The sequence below is a fragment of the Anguilla rostrata genome, chromosome 17 (assembly GCF_018555375.3).
Source record: "Anguilla rostrata isolate EN2019 chromosome 17, ASM1855537v3, whole genome shotgun sequence".
Lineage (NCBI taxonomy): Eukaryota > Metazoa > Chordata > Actinopteri > Anguilliformes > Anguillidae > Anguilla > Anguilla rostrata.
Genome location: NC_057949.1, coordinates 16,729,312 through 16,744,183, shown reverse-complemented (window position 1 = coordinate 16,744,183; position 14,872 = coordinate 16,729,312). Strand labels below are relative to the sequence as shown.

General features: G+C 48.7%; 1 protein-coding gene across 7 annotated transcripts in view; it reads left to right on the top strand.

Moving 5' to 3' along the window:
- dlx4b (distal-less homeobox 4b) overlaps positions 1-14,872 on the top strand; it is a 133,777-nt gene that overhangs the window by 69,915 nt on the left and 48,990 nt on the right. For 6 of the 7 annotated variants that reach the window (XM_064314994.1, XM_064314998.1, XM_064314993.1 and 3 more), the window contains one exon: positions 2,305-2,527. In XM_064314994.1, coding sequence (XP_064171064.1) covers positions 2,305-2,527 — 223 coding nt within the window. The remainder of the gene's footprint in view (positions 1-2,304; positions 2,528-14,872) is intronic. The other variant, XM_064314997.1, reaches the window with a different exon arrangement.

The window sequence follows — 14,872 nt, the reverse complement described above, 5'->3', positions numbered from 1 at the left end:
AGCTATTGTATTTACTTGTCTGTCAGGTCCAAGCCAATTGAGGCTTTGAGCAGATTGATCACACGAGCCACAACTCAGTCTGACGAGTGAGGCCACACAAACTCCACCAATGAGAGACGCAGTTACCCTTCATCTGGACCCGTTAGGATGGACGTGAGAAGCAGAATGTGTGCATTTCCTGGGATATGGTCACGGTCACGGTCACATTCCCATACGCGGATATGGACAAATACAGTGATGGGGAAGGGAGTTTTTGTAGTCTGTGTGACTAGCTATGTTACAGCTCAAAATATCACTGCTCTCCACACCATAGCGTAACCTCCCCCCCCCCCCCCCCCCCTTACGTAAACCAGCATCTGGTTGCTGAGACCCAGTACTGCCCCTGTGGCTACAGGAACAGCACCAGACTCTGAAGATGTTTATGAGGGAAAAGGTGCCTGTTTAATAGTGGGTCGCATGGCTGCCCCCCTCCCCCCCTTTCAAACTCAGAGGGTTTGTTTGAGGTGAAACACTTTGCTGTTATTGCACTCTTCATTTCTCATTCAAATTGCATGGCTCCAGGTTGTTTTTAAATTACATTAGTCACAAATCACATGGATCGTGGGCAAGTCTATTGGCTTCATTTGCTTAACAATTCCCTTTCTACTTCGGTAGCTGTGCGGGGTGCGCTCAAACTACAAACTACATCTCCCATGTGACAGCTGCACATTGGTATTACACATTGGTGGCAGTGCTGTTAAGCGCATTGAGATCCTGGAAAGTGTTCTAGAAATGCAATCCATCATCATCCAACATTACACAATCAGGTTTTTTCATGTATTCCTTTGATAGAGTATATGACATGAATGTCTATCTAATAACCGATTGAACTGAACAGGTTTTGAGGTAATTATCTGTAATTACAGCAGTTGTGATTAATGATGAATTGGAAACAATCCATCAAAGGATGAGTTGGAAACAATCCATCAATTTTCATATTACATAAATGAGTCGGACAATTAGCGCTGGGGAAATGGAAGGGCCAATTATATCAGAAAGCCTTTCTTGAGTGGAAATAGCCACCTGATTCACTGAAGCTGAGATGCATTATGTAAACAAAAAGAAAGTGTTCACTATGCAATGTGTGTCCATGAATGGACTGGATTAACTGAATTAAATATAATTATATACTACATAGAAGTGCAGTATCCAGAAGTAATACATTTAACCATTTAACAAGTAAATATTCCTCCTTGTGAGCACTGTTACATTAAGTATTTGTATTATATTTTGGAGGTATCAAATGTGTAAAGGTGTCAATAAATCTACAGTTTTATGAGAAATATTAAGAAACATTGTGAATAATATTGTCATAAACAGTACTGAACATTTTTATCTGACCTACAGGCATGCTTTTTAGTATGTGAACTGGCTTCAAATTGAATGCTATTTGAAGTTCACATTAAATAACGTTCTGTCATTATTACATCATGTGCCGGCTATAATAGCAGCTTGATTCTGGAGGCTGAATTATGCGCTGCAGAACCGGGTTGCTGAAAACACAACATAGGAGCTACAGCTCAATGTGTGATGCTATATGTATTAGTGCAATGAGGAGATCAAGTAATTTGGGGGTGGTGGTGGTGGGGGGGTGGGCAGTCTCAGAAGTGGTCTGGGGCTCAGGACAGGGACCCCAGCAGAGGGAGGGGGATACTAGAAACAAAAATAGGCAGCAATACAACAGCTATGAGGAGCAGCCGGGGACACAGGCAATGAAGATGTCAGCATAGCTACTAGAACAGAGACGATCTGTGCTGGCCTGAGAAAGGAATCTATCAGTCTTTCAACACAGGCTGCCCTTGAAAAATGTGCTCACAACTGTTCATGGGTATCATTGTTGGCACTTTAATTTACATGACTGTGTTACATTTTCAACTTCAGGTTTCCCCTCTTTAAAGTACAACTTGCCTGTGCTCTGCAGTGCTGATATTTTTTGGGACCTAAGTATTGTTTACATTGTATCTCCAAAAATGGAAATGTCAGCAAAAAAAAAAAAACGCAAAACTACAGTTTTTCTTCCATTTATCAGGACAGCATTATGGTTTGGTCATATGGTGTACTGAACTTTATTTGTTGCTGACAAAAGATTGTTACAGTGATTAAAGCGTGATGAGAACTTTCAATATGTGTTTAAAACAAAAAAAAACCAAAATGACCAAAGTTTCACTTATAAATGTTTTTGCATGGCACTGACGATATGGGCAGTGTGATGGCTAAGGCTGAGCCGCAGGGAAACTGGACTGATGCTTCATCTCGGTTCTGTAGGGAGTGTTCCTCATCGTGCACATCTGCCCAATGCCCGCAGTAACGGAGCGTGCCTGTCTGTGCCTGTCTGTGCTCAGGAAAAGAAGAATTATGGGGAGACTGCCAAGCCTGAACCAATTCAGAGCGTCTGATTGTCAGACCCCTCCGGAGGAGGTTGATTATCGAAAGGTATTCTGCAGTAAGCACCTGCAGTCTGGACAGGAAGTGGTCTACATCCGTTACAGTAGGTGGCAGTAGGCATTACATTTGCTGAATTAAAATAAATCCATCATCAATGAAGAAGACACAAAGGTCTGTGGGCCTTTTGTGTGTGTGTTATATATAGACATGTGTAGTTGTATTAACATATGGACTTTACTTAGACTTGAATAGACTTTACCTGTTTATGTATTTTGAAGGACGATGTTAAAAAAATACTGGAAAAAGATTAAACAAATACATAGTTTCAAAAATTTAATAAAACAAATGCAGGATAATTTCCAGAAATATTACCGTTTTGCTCCAGACAGGAAGTTATTCAATAATAGCAAAATTACAATTTCATTCATTTTTCAAACACCGCTTCCTACCTTGTGATGCATCAGAAGCTGAAACTGGATTTTGAATAAAAACTCATTTTAAATTGACCCGATGCGATTGCCGCCCCGTCCTATATGCAAGTTATGAGCTGTGCATAGGGCCCCATCTTAGCTTATAACTAATGCTTGAAATGCCCTCCACACCCCCTGCTGCTCAGGGCCCAAAAGCCATTGTGGTTTGGGATGCCCGCACAACAAACAACGGTGTGTTGGCTTGTGTCTGTGGAGGCTACAAATTCTCCTCTCCGACCGGTTACAAATTAGGTTCATTTGGAACGATTATCGGAGCCCTGCACAGATGGCTTCCAGCACGGCCTGCCGTCTCTTCCCTGCACGCCATTTAAAAAAACATTTAATCTGATAGAATCATTTGTCATCGTGTCTGGGCTTGGCAGCTTCAAGAGTAGATCGCAGCCCCCTGATTGGCCGACAGCTGCGTTGACATCACTAGAGGTGAGAGGTCAACCTGGGGCAGTTCTTTCTGTGTAGGATGCCAAGTTTTGTCTTGAAAGTTGCCAGGTGCAAAAAAAGGTTTTCTTGTTGTTCTTGGGCTGTCTGGAGGCTCGCCGACCAGCCAGGTCCTTGGAATGGGTCCAAACCGAATCCGGCCAAGAATTCCGTACAAAAACAAAAGGGTAATCAAAATAGCGCGTAGGCTGAATTCTAACCTTTTTGAATTCAATCCAAATTTCGTCTGTGAAATGGAAACGTTGGTGTGTTGGTACTCATTTGATCATTTAAAATTACGCACATTGGCTTATTGTCAAGTATTCAGGGAAAATGGTGACTGATCGTTGACTGTGAGAGTTCTACTGTCGTGGACTGCTCTCCATCTCGTTTTACATTTCCCATTCCCTACTGCTACAGTGGTATAATGTTTTTAACAGTGGTTTTTAGCGTTCTGTAAATTCTCAGAGAAGATGGCAGGTTCTCTCTCAGGTTGCCTCTGAAGCGAGTTTCCAGTGAGCCGGTTTCCGTGCTTCTGGCTGGAGGCAGGGCCCCGCTGGGGATCCCCCAGCAGGTGAAAGTGGGGTGTGTTGATGAAAGCGTCTGGTTTGGCGGACTCTGTCCTGTGGGAGGGATTAGTGGGTGCAGGTGGGCGTCGGCACATGGGGAGGGAAAAACAGCCCCCCTCCCGCCGTGCCCCGCCGGTGCTTTTCTGACCCCTGTGTAAAACGGGCCCCCCTCAGGGACAGAGGGCCGAAGGGGCCCCCTGCTATTTTTAGGGCCACGGTCAACATGGATGCCTTTACCAGCTCTGGCCAAGGTTAGAGTTCATGATCCCAAAATGGCAGTCCCTATTGCTGCCTTTAATTGGCTGTTTATTTTTAGTCCAAACAAGGATACCCAAGCTATTTCAGGAAACATGAAGAGCCTGTGTGCTAATTACAGCCGGACTGCCTGACACCCCCTTCCAATTGCAGCCATATGCTCTGAAACTGGGGGTCTGGTCTGTGCCTCTGGATTCCATCACAGAATCCTCTATCCAGTGTGTGTGTGTGTGTGTGTGTGTGTGTGTGGGTGGGTGGGTAGGTGCACATGTGTGCATTCTCATCCACGTGTGTCCTTTTGGGCCTGTGGGTGTTTGTGCATGTGCACATGTATGTTTGTGTGTGCATGTGCATATTTCTGTGTTCTCATCCATGTGTGTGCTTGTTAGATTTTCTGCCTGTGTGTGTGTGTGTGCGTGTGTGTGTGAGTTTGCATGTGCATGTGAGTGCACTTGTGTTGGTATGTTCACATTCGTGTGCACATCCATGTGTGTGCGCTTGTGGGCCTGTGTGTGTGCGTGCTGCGTATCATATACAGATGCATTTGTATGTGTGTGAGTCCATGGACAGCTGCTTGACCCTCAGCAGTGCTTCGGCAGTGTTGAGACGGTGCCTCTTCTGCAGAACAGCTTTAGAAGCTGAGCTCCTCAATATTGTCCTTCCACAGAAACGGAAGAATGAACTGGTGCTAAAGGAATGATTAAAACACAACTGAAGGTCCTTTTATACTTCTGCTTGTTGATTGAGGTGTTTCTCTTGGATCTGATGGCTTGACTTTTATGCACAGAGTCAATACGAAGTCAGCCACCTCTGATTAAAGGCCAAATCGGACAGATAAAAGGGAGCATGGAAAAGAGGTGACGGTGATCAGAAAGAGCCTTTCCAGACCGGCTCGGATGCGTTTCGAGCGCAGCGGCTGGTCCCGCTCGGCTCCTCAGGTCGTCTTCCCGCCAAGCTGTCCGTCAGCCTGGGAGAGCTTCACACAGTCCGCATTACATTACTACGTTCAGCATTACATTACAACCAGACCTGGGTCAAATACATATTTGTTTTGGATTCAAATACTTTTCTGTGCTCACTTGATCTTGCCTGGTGTAGTTGAGCCTGCCAATATGACCAGAAGGCGAGGTTTGCACTTTCTGAGAGTATTTCATTGGCTGTAATACAACAGACAAGATTAGTAATGCGTAGATAAGTATTTGACCCTGATCTGTTTGCAACTAACGAAACCTTTTCTTTTTTTTTGCATTTTAAATAGTATCCATTTACGCAGCTGAAGCTGTTGACGTTGAGCACCTCACTCAGGGGTATACAAAGGCGCTGTTTTACCTGGGAATCCTGCAACCTTTAGGTTCAGTCCTGGTCCCTTGACCATTATACAGCACTGCCGCCAAGCAATTTGAGCCAATTGCATTATTGCTTTGAGCCCACTTTGCGTATCCCTGGCCCGCGTAGCGAACGGACTGGCTAACGCAGAGAGGGGCGGGGATCAGCAGGGATCATCGCTGGGGAATTCGGGCCTGCGTTCAGTCTCGGCGTTCAGGAATCTCCTGGTAATTTGGTTGAGGTTTTCCCGAAGGTGGAGACAGGTGGAGGTCCAGCGGGGAGCTGGGGGCTGGGGGCCTTGTTTACGGAACGCTACGGAGTTCTGATTGCAGTAGGAAGCATGGCTGGGATTAGCCGGGCGCGCTGTGTCACTTTATCTGCCCGGCCAACGTTTAGTCTAACCAGGTGTTCACGGGGCTTAAGCCACCTGATCGTGCAATTAGATACCTGTTTTACAAGGGTCAGAATAACACGCCCGGAAAGCTGTCTCCTCCTGCTCGCCTGCCTGCTTCCTGTTGCGTTTTCCACTGCAGTTTGTGCATTATTTGCGCCCGACTACCTGTAAAGGTGCACCTCTCTGTATGTCGCAGTCCCGGTCAAAAACCTGCTTCTGGCCTATAGATCCCACACTTATTTTCCCAACGATCTTAGACCTGCACAGGCCATGTCAGTTCATTATTCTAGTTATCAACCTCTTGGTGTCCACTGGCATGACAGTTTTGCCAAAGGGGTGGGGTCACCATTTTGAGGGGAACATCCTGTCTCGAGGAGCTGAAAGTGAGCCCCCTTGTTTTTCATGTAATGGTATACAAGAGCGGGTCCTTGCCCTTTGAAAGCAGAGATGCGGAGACAGTTGTTCATTAAGGCGCCAAATAAATACTTAATGATGCTCGCCGCCCCGCAGCGTGTCACCCTCCGAGCCCCGAGAAAACCGCGAGGCAGCGTCGCGCGCCAGACGAGCGAAGAGGTGACATCAGAGGAAACGGCCGCGGTTCGGTGGCCCGTCCGTGCAAACGAGAGGTGGCGAGGAACCCGCGGAACACGCTAGAAACCGGAACCCATGAGAAATGCCGGAACCTGGACCCCTGTGAGACGGGTCCTCTGTTACAGTGAGGCGTTGTGATAATGCTAACACAAGGCTCTACCCTGGCGAAGGTCTGGAGGAGACGCCTCATCCTCGGTTTTCCGAGTGGATGCGTGTTCCTCAGTGAAAGCACTCTGAGTTACAGGGTGTTTTGGGTTACACGGAAATTCTGTCAGAATGATTTGACCATGCAGACTGTGCACAATAACGTGTTCTCTTTTTTTTGTGCTCGGCTTGTGATTTTAAAGAAATCGAGCGTACAGTGGAAATTGTGTTCTTCCCCGCATCTGTCCGAGAGAGGGGAGAGAGGGGAGAGGGGGGAACTGGTGGGGGGGAGCAGAGGAAGGCAGTAATGATAGTTTTCCGCAGTGTAAACACTCCGAGCGGAAGAGTGTGCGCTCCCACCCCGGGTCCAGTCCCTCCTCCCCTGCCGCACCTCTCCCTCTCTCTCCTTCCCTCCGTCTCTCCCTCTCTCCCTCTCCAGATCCACACACAAAACACTTTGTGATCTCCCCCAAGCCCAGGTCATTCATTAACCTCTCTCCTGACAGCTTAATACGAGTGCTTCAAGCTGCCCCCCCCTTTGATTTGGGTGCTACGGGGCCACCAAAGGCCTGTTATTACTCCCTCCTGTCCCAGTCCTGGAAATTGCTCCCACCCCAGCTGTCTGTCATGGTGATGGAACCCAGACAGCCACCCCCGTGGCCATGTGGCCCACACATCACCCTTCCAGCACCTTCCGTAACCCGTGCCCCCCCATCGAATGCACAACCTGCAGAACAGCTGACCCCCTAAAAACATCCCTGCCCAGGCAAAGCACAGCACCCCGAACCCCACAGTGCAGACTTTGTGATGATCTGCCAGCGATGGTCAAACCGTCCGTCTGGTTTCTCTTTTTCTCTTTCAGGGTGCTGGTGTAAAGCATAATACCCTCGCTGGTCTGTTCGGCGATGGGGTGCGAATGTAAATGGAAGTACACTCGCTGGTCTGTTCTGGGATAGGGTGCGAATGTAAAAGGAGATACACTCGCTGGTCTGTTCTGGGATAGGGTGCGAATGTAAAAGGAAGTACATGCTGGCTTTTGTGATAGTGCGCGATGGTCAAAAAGTACCGTCTGGTCTGTTCTGGTAGGGTGCGAATGTAAAGGAATACCTCGCTGGTCTGTTCTGGGATGGGGTGCGAATGTAAAAGGAAGTACACTCGCTGGTCTGTTCTGGGATAGGGTGTGAATGTAAAAGGAAGTACACTCGCTGGTCTGTTCTGGGATAGGGTGCGAATGTAAAAGGAAGTACACTCGCTGGTCTGTTCTGGGATAGGGTGCGAATGTAAAAGGAAATACACTCGCTGGTCTGTTCTGGGATAGGGTGCGAATGTAAAAGGAAGTACACTCGCTGGTCTGCGTTCCTGCCCTGGGGAGCCTGAGCGTTCTCTGCTCGCAGACGAGACTGCACGCTGGTTTTATAGATGTGTTTTGGTCAGGCACAGCCTGTTGGCGAAGTGATGCGAAGCCATGTTCCTGTTTGAACATAATACCCAGGAACATGTTTCTTTGGATGTAGAAACATGTAGAAACATGTAGAAACTGAGCATGGACCAATCACTGGCCTCGTCGGGAGCCATTTGTCTAGTGTGTGCTTTATCCAGCAAAACAATTTTAATTTTTTTAATTTTTATTTTTTAGTAAGAGTGCTTGCGATACAATTGGATATATTATGATTGTGAGGTAAATTTCAGGGTTGGAACCCACGCACATGCTCGCACACACACACACAATCACATCATAATCCCGCTTTAGTATCAGGTACAGTACCATGTATTTTTTTGTTCACTGTTTACGAAGTATACCTGTTGTCATGGCTTATGACCATGTGCCATGTAGTAACCCTCTTGGTTCTTGTTCAGACCCTGTGTCTACAACCCCCCCCCCCCCCCCCCCACTTCCTGAGAGCCTAGCATGTCTCTGTTATGACACAGTAAAAATGTCATCATGCCATCATTGAAGTTCACACCCGGTGGTCAATGGCTGTCTTCTGTTCAAGACCGGGGGCAGCAGGCTTGTCCTCCTCCTCAGGCCCACCAAAATCCCCTGCCCTCTCTGGCCAGCCACCCCCTATCCCCGCGCCTCAGCGACTTCTTTCTCTTTCCATCCATTTTATTTTTGGTATTTTATTTGAGCCTTGCGGGCCTTTTTCCCTAATTTGGAAAGACTTAAGAATGCCCTAAAATGGTTTAACTTTAGTTTTGTGGAGCGGTAAAATCGCGCTGCCGAAGTTGCGAAACGCGGCTGTGATAATCCCGTCGGGCGGCTAACTGGACGCTCCGCGCGCTAGCTACGCTCCGGCGCTCACAGATCCCTATCGATTAGATAAAAGGCTGACGCTCGGTAGGCCGGCTAAGGCTGCAATTTGCGAAGCCCCAAGAGAGGGTGCTGTCTAATGCGGGAGTCCTATCTACGGCTGAGGTTCAAATGCAAACGGTTGCCCGGAAAAACGGTCGGAATTAACGCTTATCAACGATCTTTCGCTTCACCAAACCCCCGCCCCCCCCCGCCCCCCCGAGCTGAAGTATTTTCCCTCCCCTTGAAAAAATGCCCGTCTCAGCCGTGAAACGGGATACGCTTGGGGTCAAATTGCCGAAGCTGCCCTAATGTCAGAAAAGATTGTCTCGCAATTTCTAGTCCCCCCTTTTACCAAATGGACCCACTATTACGGCCACACTCTTGGCACAATTTCAGGATCGAGCCAAAATGGCTGCGGTCCAGCGAGGGGCTCTCGTGCGTGATTCGAGGCCGTTTATGAAGCCTTCAGGAAATCAATCTCTCGCGGGCTAGAGTATCAGTGGAGGTTTTTGTTGAGTCGCCGGGCGAAAGCGTTCTGCGGCCTGAGGAAGGAGCGGGAAATCTGCCGAGTATTGATTTAGCTGCACATCCTGGATGACACCATAAATCATCGCAAATTAATTCCTCGAAGCGAACGCGGCGTGTGTGTCTCTTTGTTATTTTTTTTATCCGACAAAGTAAAATAAAGCTTAAGAATAAGATAACCTCTGCCAGCAGACCTTGCAGTGACAGCATCTGGTAACACTTCAGAATAATTGCGGCTGAAATCCGGACGATCCAAGGAGAAATTCCCAAGTTTTTTTTTCTTTTTTTTTTTTACTGTTTTCTTTGTTGGGATTTCTCATGCTTCACTTATGTTCGCCCAACACATTATCAGATTGTTTCTTTTTCCTTGAACATTCGCAAAGTGAGCACACAATGGGGACCGTACACCACAGATCCTTTATATCAAGCTGAAAAACAGAAATAATAACGAAGCGATGCAAGTCCTGTTGCGTGAGACTGAGAGCATAATATCATTTTTCCCCCCGTTGTGGAGTCATCCAAACTTTCTAGAGTACACCGCCAATTAGCGGGAGCTTTAGACAGCAATAAATCTTTTCCACGGCAAGCGTTGAGCGGGACTGTCAGACACGCTGTGATCCCGTAAAGGTAGGAGGTTCTCCCCGGCCTCCAGTCTGTCTCATCTGCAGGGACAGCACCCAACTGCTCGCCCAGCTCGCTTGTTTTTTTGTTTTTTTTCTTCTGGTTTTTTTTGCGGCCCAGGCCCTTCTGTAGTCTCCGCCGTTGTTTTTCGTTTTCGTCTTGTCCCATCTCGTTTAGCCGTTCGCGCCCCGGCCTCGTTTGCCTGTTCCAGCAGGCGCTGCGGGGGAACGCCCGTGAGCGTACCGCACGCACGTGTGCTGGGACGGAGCTGGGCGCGGGCGCTCCGCACGCGGGGGCGCCGGCGCGGGCGCTGGGTCCAAAACAGCCTCCGCACCGCACCGCGATGTGTGCGGTGGGGGTCGAAGTAGATATTGCGCCTGGAGGGGTTCATGAATTACCATGGGAATCCCAGACCCATCCACACAAGCCTAGACTCTAATGGGAAGTTCAGCATTGGACCTTCGATGGTCAGATGAAACCAAAATCGATCTCTGTGGCCACGTACACCAGTGCTGTGGATTTGCTTGCATTGGAACAAGGCCGTTCGGGTTGAAAAGGACAGTCATACCATTCAGTGAAACATGTTTTTTTAAACTTTACAATGCGTTCTGTATAAAAATGGCAATAAAAGGCAGGGATGCAGCAGAGGTAATTCATCAATATTCTGTAAAAAAAAAAAAGAAAAGAAACCTGATGTAGAGAGGTTAGTGGCCGCTTTAATCGGTGAAAGGACACAAAAAGAAAAGCAGGCGTATTCATCAGCCACGATAAGATCAGAAGTAGTAATACTGCATGGGGAAATTTTGCCAAAATAAATCTCAAAAGGAATAGCGAGCAAACAGAAAAGGGATCACACTCTTTGGTTCTGAGAATTACATTCTTAAGTCCTGGACTTAATAAACATTTGTCTTTAACTTTGACTAACGATTAAAAGCAAGAATGTTTTTTTCAGCAATTACTTAAACTAACGTGCCAGGCTGATTTGGGGGAGAAAAGGTGTAGGGCCTGCATTTACTTCTAAGCCAGTTAGCCAGTAAGGAATAGTTAATTAGCTACAGGCCTTATTGTCATTTTTCTTTGTACTCAAGGCAGTTCCAAACAGCCATCATCTGAATCTTCCAAATTAAATGCACAAGCCCCGATGAGACTAAATCCATGACAATAATCCCTGAAAAGAACTGCTGCTTTAAATCTGCTTTATATTCAAGGCCCAGAAGACCTAAAGCTCCCCAGTCAGTGGGGAGCTTTAGCTCCCCCCCCCTCGGTGCAGACTGGCACAGCCCTGTCTCCCCCCCCTCGGTGCAGACTGGCACAGCCCTGCCTCTCCCCCCCTCGGTGCAGACTGGCACAGCCCTGCCTCTCCCCCCCCTTGGTGCAGACTGGCACAGCCCTGCCTCCCCCCCCTCGGTGCAGGCTGGCACAGCTCTGCCCACCCCCAGTGCAGGCAGGGGCCCCCGGCCCCCGTGGTGGCGGTTTGGCTCCCCGCGGGGCCCAGACTCCGGGACACCCATGGCGCTGCGGTGACCACGCCTAATTAACCGCAGCCAGCTCGCCCTCGCTGCTCAGCCTGCCGTTCCTGCCGGTCCCCCCTCCCCCCTCCCCCCGCTCCCCGTGAACCGTGCACCAGAACCAGACCCCGGGACGGCACCATCAGGACATCTGCGCCCCAGGCCCCTGAGCAACTCTCAGCGATAAACAACAAACACCAGGCGCTGAGTGTGTGTGTTTGGGGGGGTATACGTGATTACAGTGCATGGTCCTCCAGCCTTGTAGAGATACTCATCTTCAGACCGTCATACCGTGGTCTGAGCAGGCCCAGCCTCTGGGCTACGGCAGGGTGGGGCGCCGCTCGGCTTGTTTGTTTGCTGCAGAGTTGCCGTTTTCCAGGGAAGTGCTATTTTTATGCTCTGAGAACATTTACTAGAACAGTGCTCCAGGGCATGGGACAGGGTCTCTATACACACTGAATCCACCAGCCTCCTGGTACAGAACACACTGTTTCCACCAGCCTCCTGGTACAGAACACACTGTATCCACCAGCCTTCTGGTACAGAGCACACTGTTTCCACCAGCCTCCTGGTACAGATCACACTGTATCCACCAGCCTCCTGGTACAGAGCACACTGTATCCACCAGCCTCCTGGTACAGAACACACTGAATCCACCAGCCTTCTGGTACAGAACACACTGTATCCACCAGCCTCCTGGTACAGAGCACACTGTATCCACCAGCCTCCTGGTACAGAACACACTATCCACCAGCCTCCTGGTACAGAACACACTGTATCCACCAGCCTCCTGGTACAGAGCACACTGTATCCACCAGCCTCCTGGTACAGAGCACACTGTATCCACCAGCCTCCTGGTACAGAGCACACTGTATCCACCAGCCTCCTGGTACAGATCACACTGAATCCACCAGCCTCCTGGTACAGATCACACTGTTTCCACCAGCCTCCTGGTACAGAACACACTGAATCCACCAGCCTCCTGGTACAGAACACACTGAATCCACCAGCCTCCTGGTACAGAGCACACTGTTTCCACCAGCCTCCTGGTACAGAGCACACTGAATCCACCAGCCTCCTGGTACAGAACACACTGTATCCACCAGCCTCCTGGTACAGAGCACACTGTATCCACCAGCCTCCTGGTACAGAACACACTATCCACCAGCCTCCTGGTACAGAGCACACTATCCACCAGCCTTCTGGTACAGAACACACTGTATCCACCAGCCTCCTGGTACAGAGCACACTGTATCCACCAGCCTCCTGGTACAGAACACACTGAATCCACCAGCCTTCTGGTACAGAACACACGGTATCCACCAGCCTCCTGGTACAGAGCACACGGTATCCACCAGCCTTCTGGTACAGAGCACACTATCCACCAGCCTTCTGGTACAGAGCACACTATCCACCAGCCTTCTGGTACAGAGCAACTGTAACTGCCAGCCTTCTGGTACAAATTACATTTTCTCATCTCCGTGGCATGAAGGACATAGAGGAGTGTGTGAGAGAGTAAATCTTCATCTTTAATGGCTGTCTTTGAAAATATTGAAGTCACGGTACCATGAGGTTGTCTTCTAAATTTTGGTTATGAAGTGTGTTTGCACGTCATGTATTACTACCGTTTCCAGTAAATACAGGATTGGTTTTTATTGGCCAAATATTTATTTTGTTAGCGATCTACATCACCTCACTATATATATATAAATAGCGGGGGGGTTGTTTGCCAGTGTGATTCAGATCTCAAGACGACCGTTAGGTAATTGTGCGTCGGACTGGGCTGACCTAAATATGCTGTAAATATGCTCATAAAGTGGTCATGGCCGCGAGGCTTTCCGCTGCCATCGCGGTTTTATTACCGCTGGGTACAGGGTACCGGCCAATTCCAAACCTCCTGCCGCGGATCAGCAGGACGGCGGACCGCGAGGGAAAGGGTACTGCTGCCAGCCGAGTCGCAGCGTCTTCTCCTGCGCGTTTGTTTTGTTCCGCGGTGTTTTGCGGCACAGCGTTTCAAATTCGCCGGATGCTTCTGAGCGGTCCTTACGTTTCGGGCGCCCCCCCCCCCCCCCCAGCCCGAGATTAGCCGTTGGAAGATAGCGAATGTTCGGCGCAGGGTTGTCTTGCGGAGAACACGTTGGCTTCTGTCTCGATGCCTTGGCCCCTATTTTCTGAATTTGGACCGTAGCGGTGAGCACAGTTTCGTGGGAGATGCACGTGTTCGTGCCGGCGTGATGCTGAGAGAGAGAGCTGACGTGACCCGTCTTAATTATGACTGATGCGCCATTTTCTCCGTTCTCATGCGAATCGACAGCTTGGTGGCTATATTTACAGTAACCCTCAGCCAGAGCATATGCTTGTTCCTCTGTGCTAAAGCCCAACACAGACCACGCCATACACGAAGGCTACACCGTCTCACGATGCTCCTGCACCACTCTGAAAGAACCCCCCATCTGTGGTTACCCATAAGCCCTCAGGCCGGGTGGCGACCAGGCCCCAGCATCCCTTGCGATGCCAGACTGGGAACCACACGGAGGGAGCCCCACATGCTGTTTTTCTTCCTGTTTACCCATTGCCACGGCAACTGCGAAGGCCACCTATGTTGCCTTAGCAATGGCGCCGCTGTTCTCAGCTGAACTCCTGCGCGCAGGGACCATCGCCCGCACTCCTTTTATTTAACCATAAAGAATTAAAAATAACCTAAAGAAAACAGTAGCATGAGATGTCAACTGCTGGCCTGAAGTGATGCAGTTGCTGTAAGGTTGGGGTGCTTCACAACGTTGTAGCCTCAATTTTCCAGTTGTGTCGTAAATATGTCTCAATGACATATCTTTTTATTCCCCACAGTTGGCAACCTGACTAAATTCCAAAAGCTCATTTCTCTGACCCGCATTGATCTGAACCAGTGCACATTGTTTTCACAACTAGCAGCCATGTCAGTTAGATTGTGTCTTCCATCATCTCTTTAAATAAGCCTTAGAGACCCATTATAAAAGCTTCACAGGCTTACTAACTAGACAAACAGAATTCATGAGTTCCTGTATCGTAGTATGGCACTGCTTTGTATGGTGTTGGTGCAATCTTGGAGACCAGGCCTACTGAAAGCAGTTTTTCGGTGCAATCATGCCAGTACTTGTAGGCCTTAAAGGTTAGTTTAGCATTTCCAGACCTTCTGTTTTCCGCTAGGAGCCTGCTGGAACTTGGCATCGGTCTCAATGGAAGGCAAGCTGAGCGAATGTTCATTCATTATTAAAATTAAATTATTTCATCCAGTTGTTTTTCCATTACTTGGCAATGTAATGACAGAACACGGCACA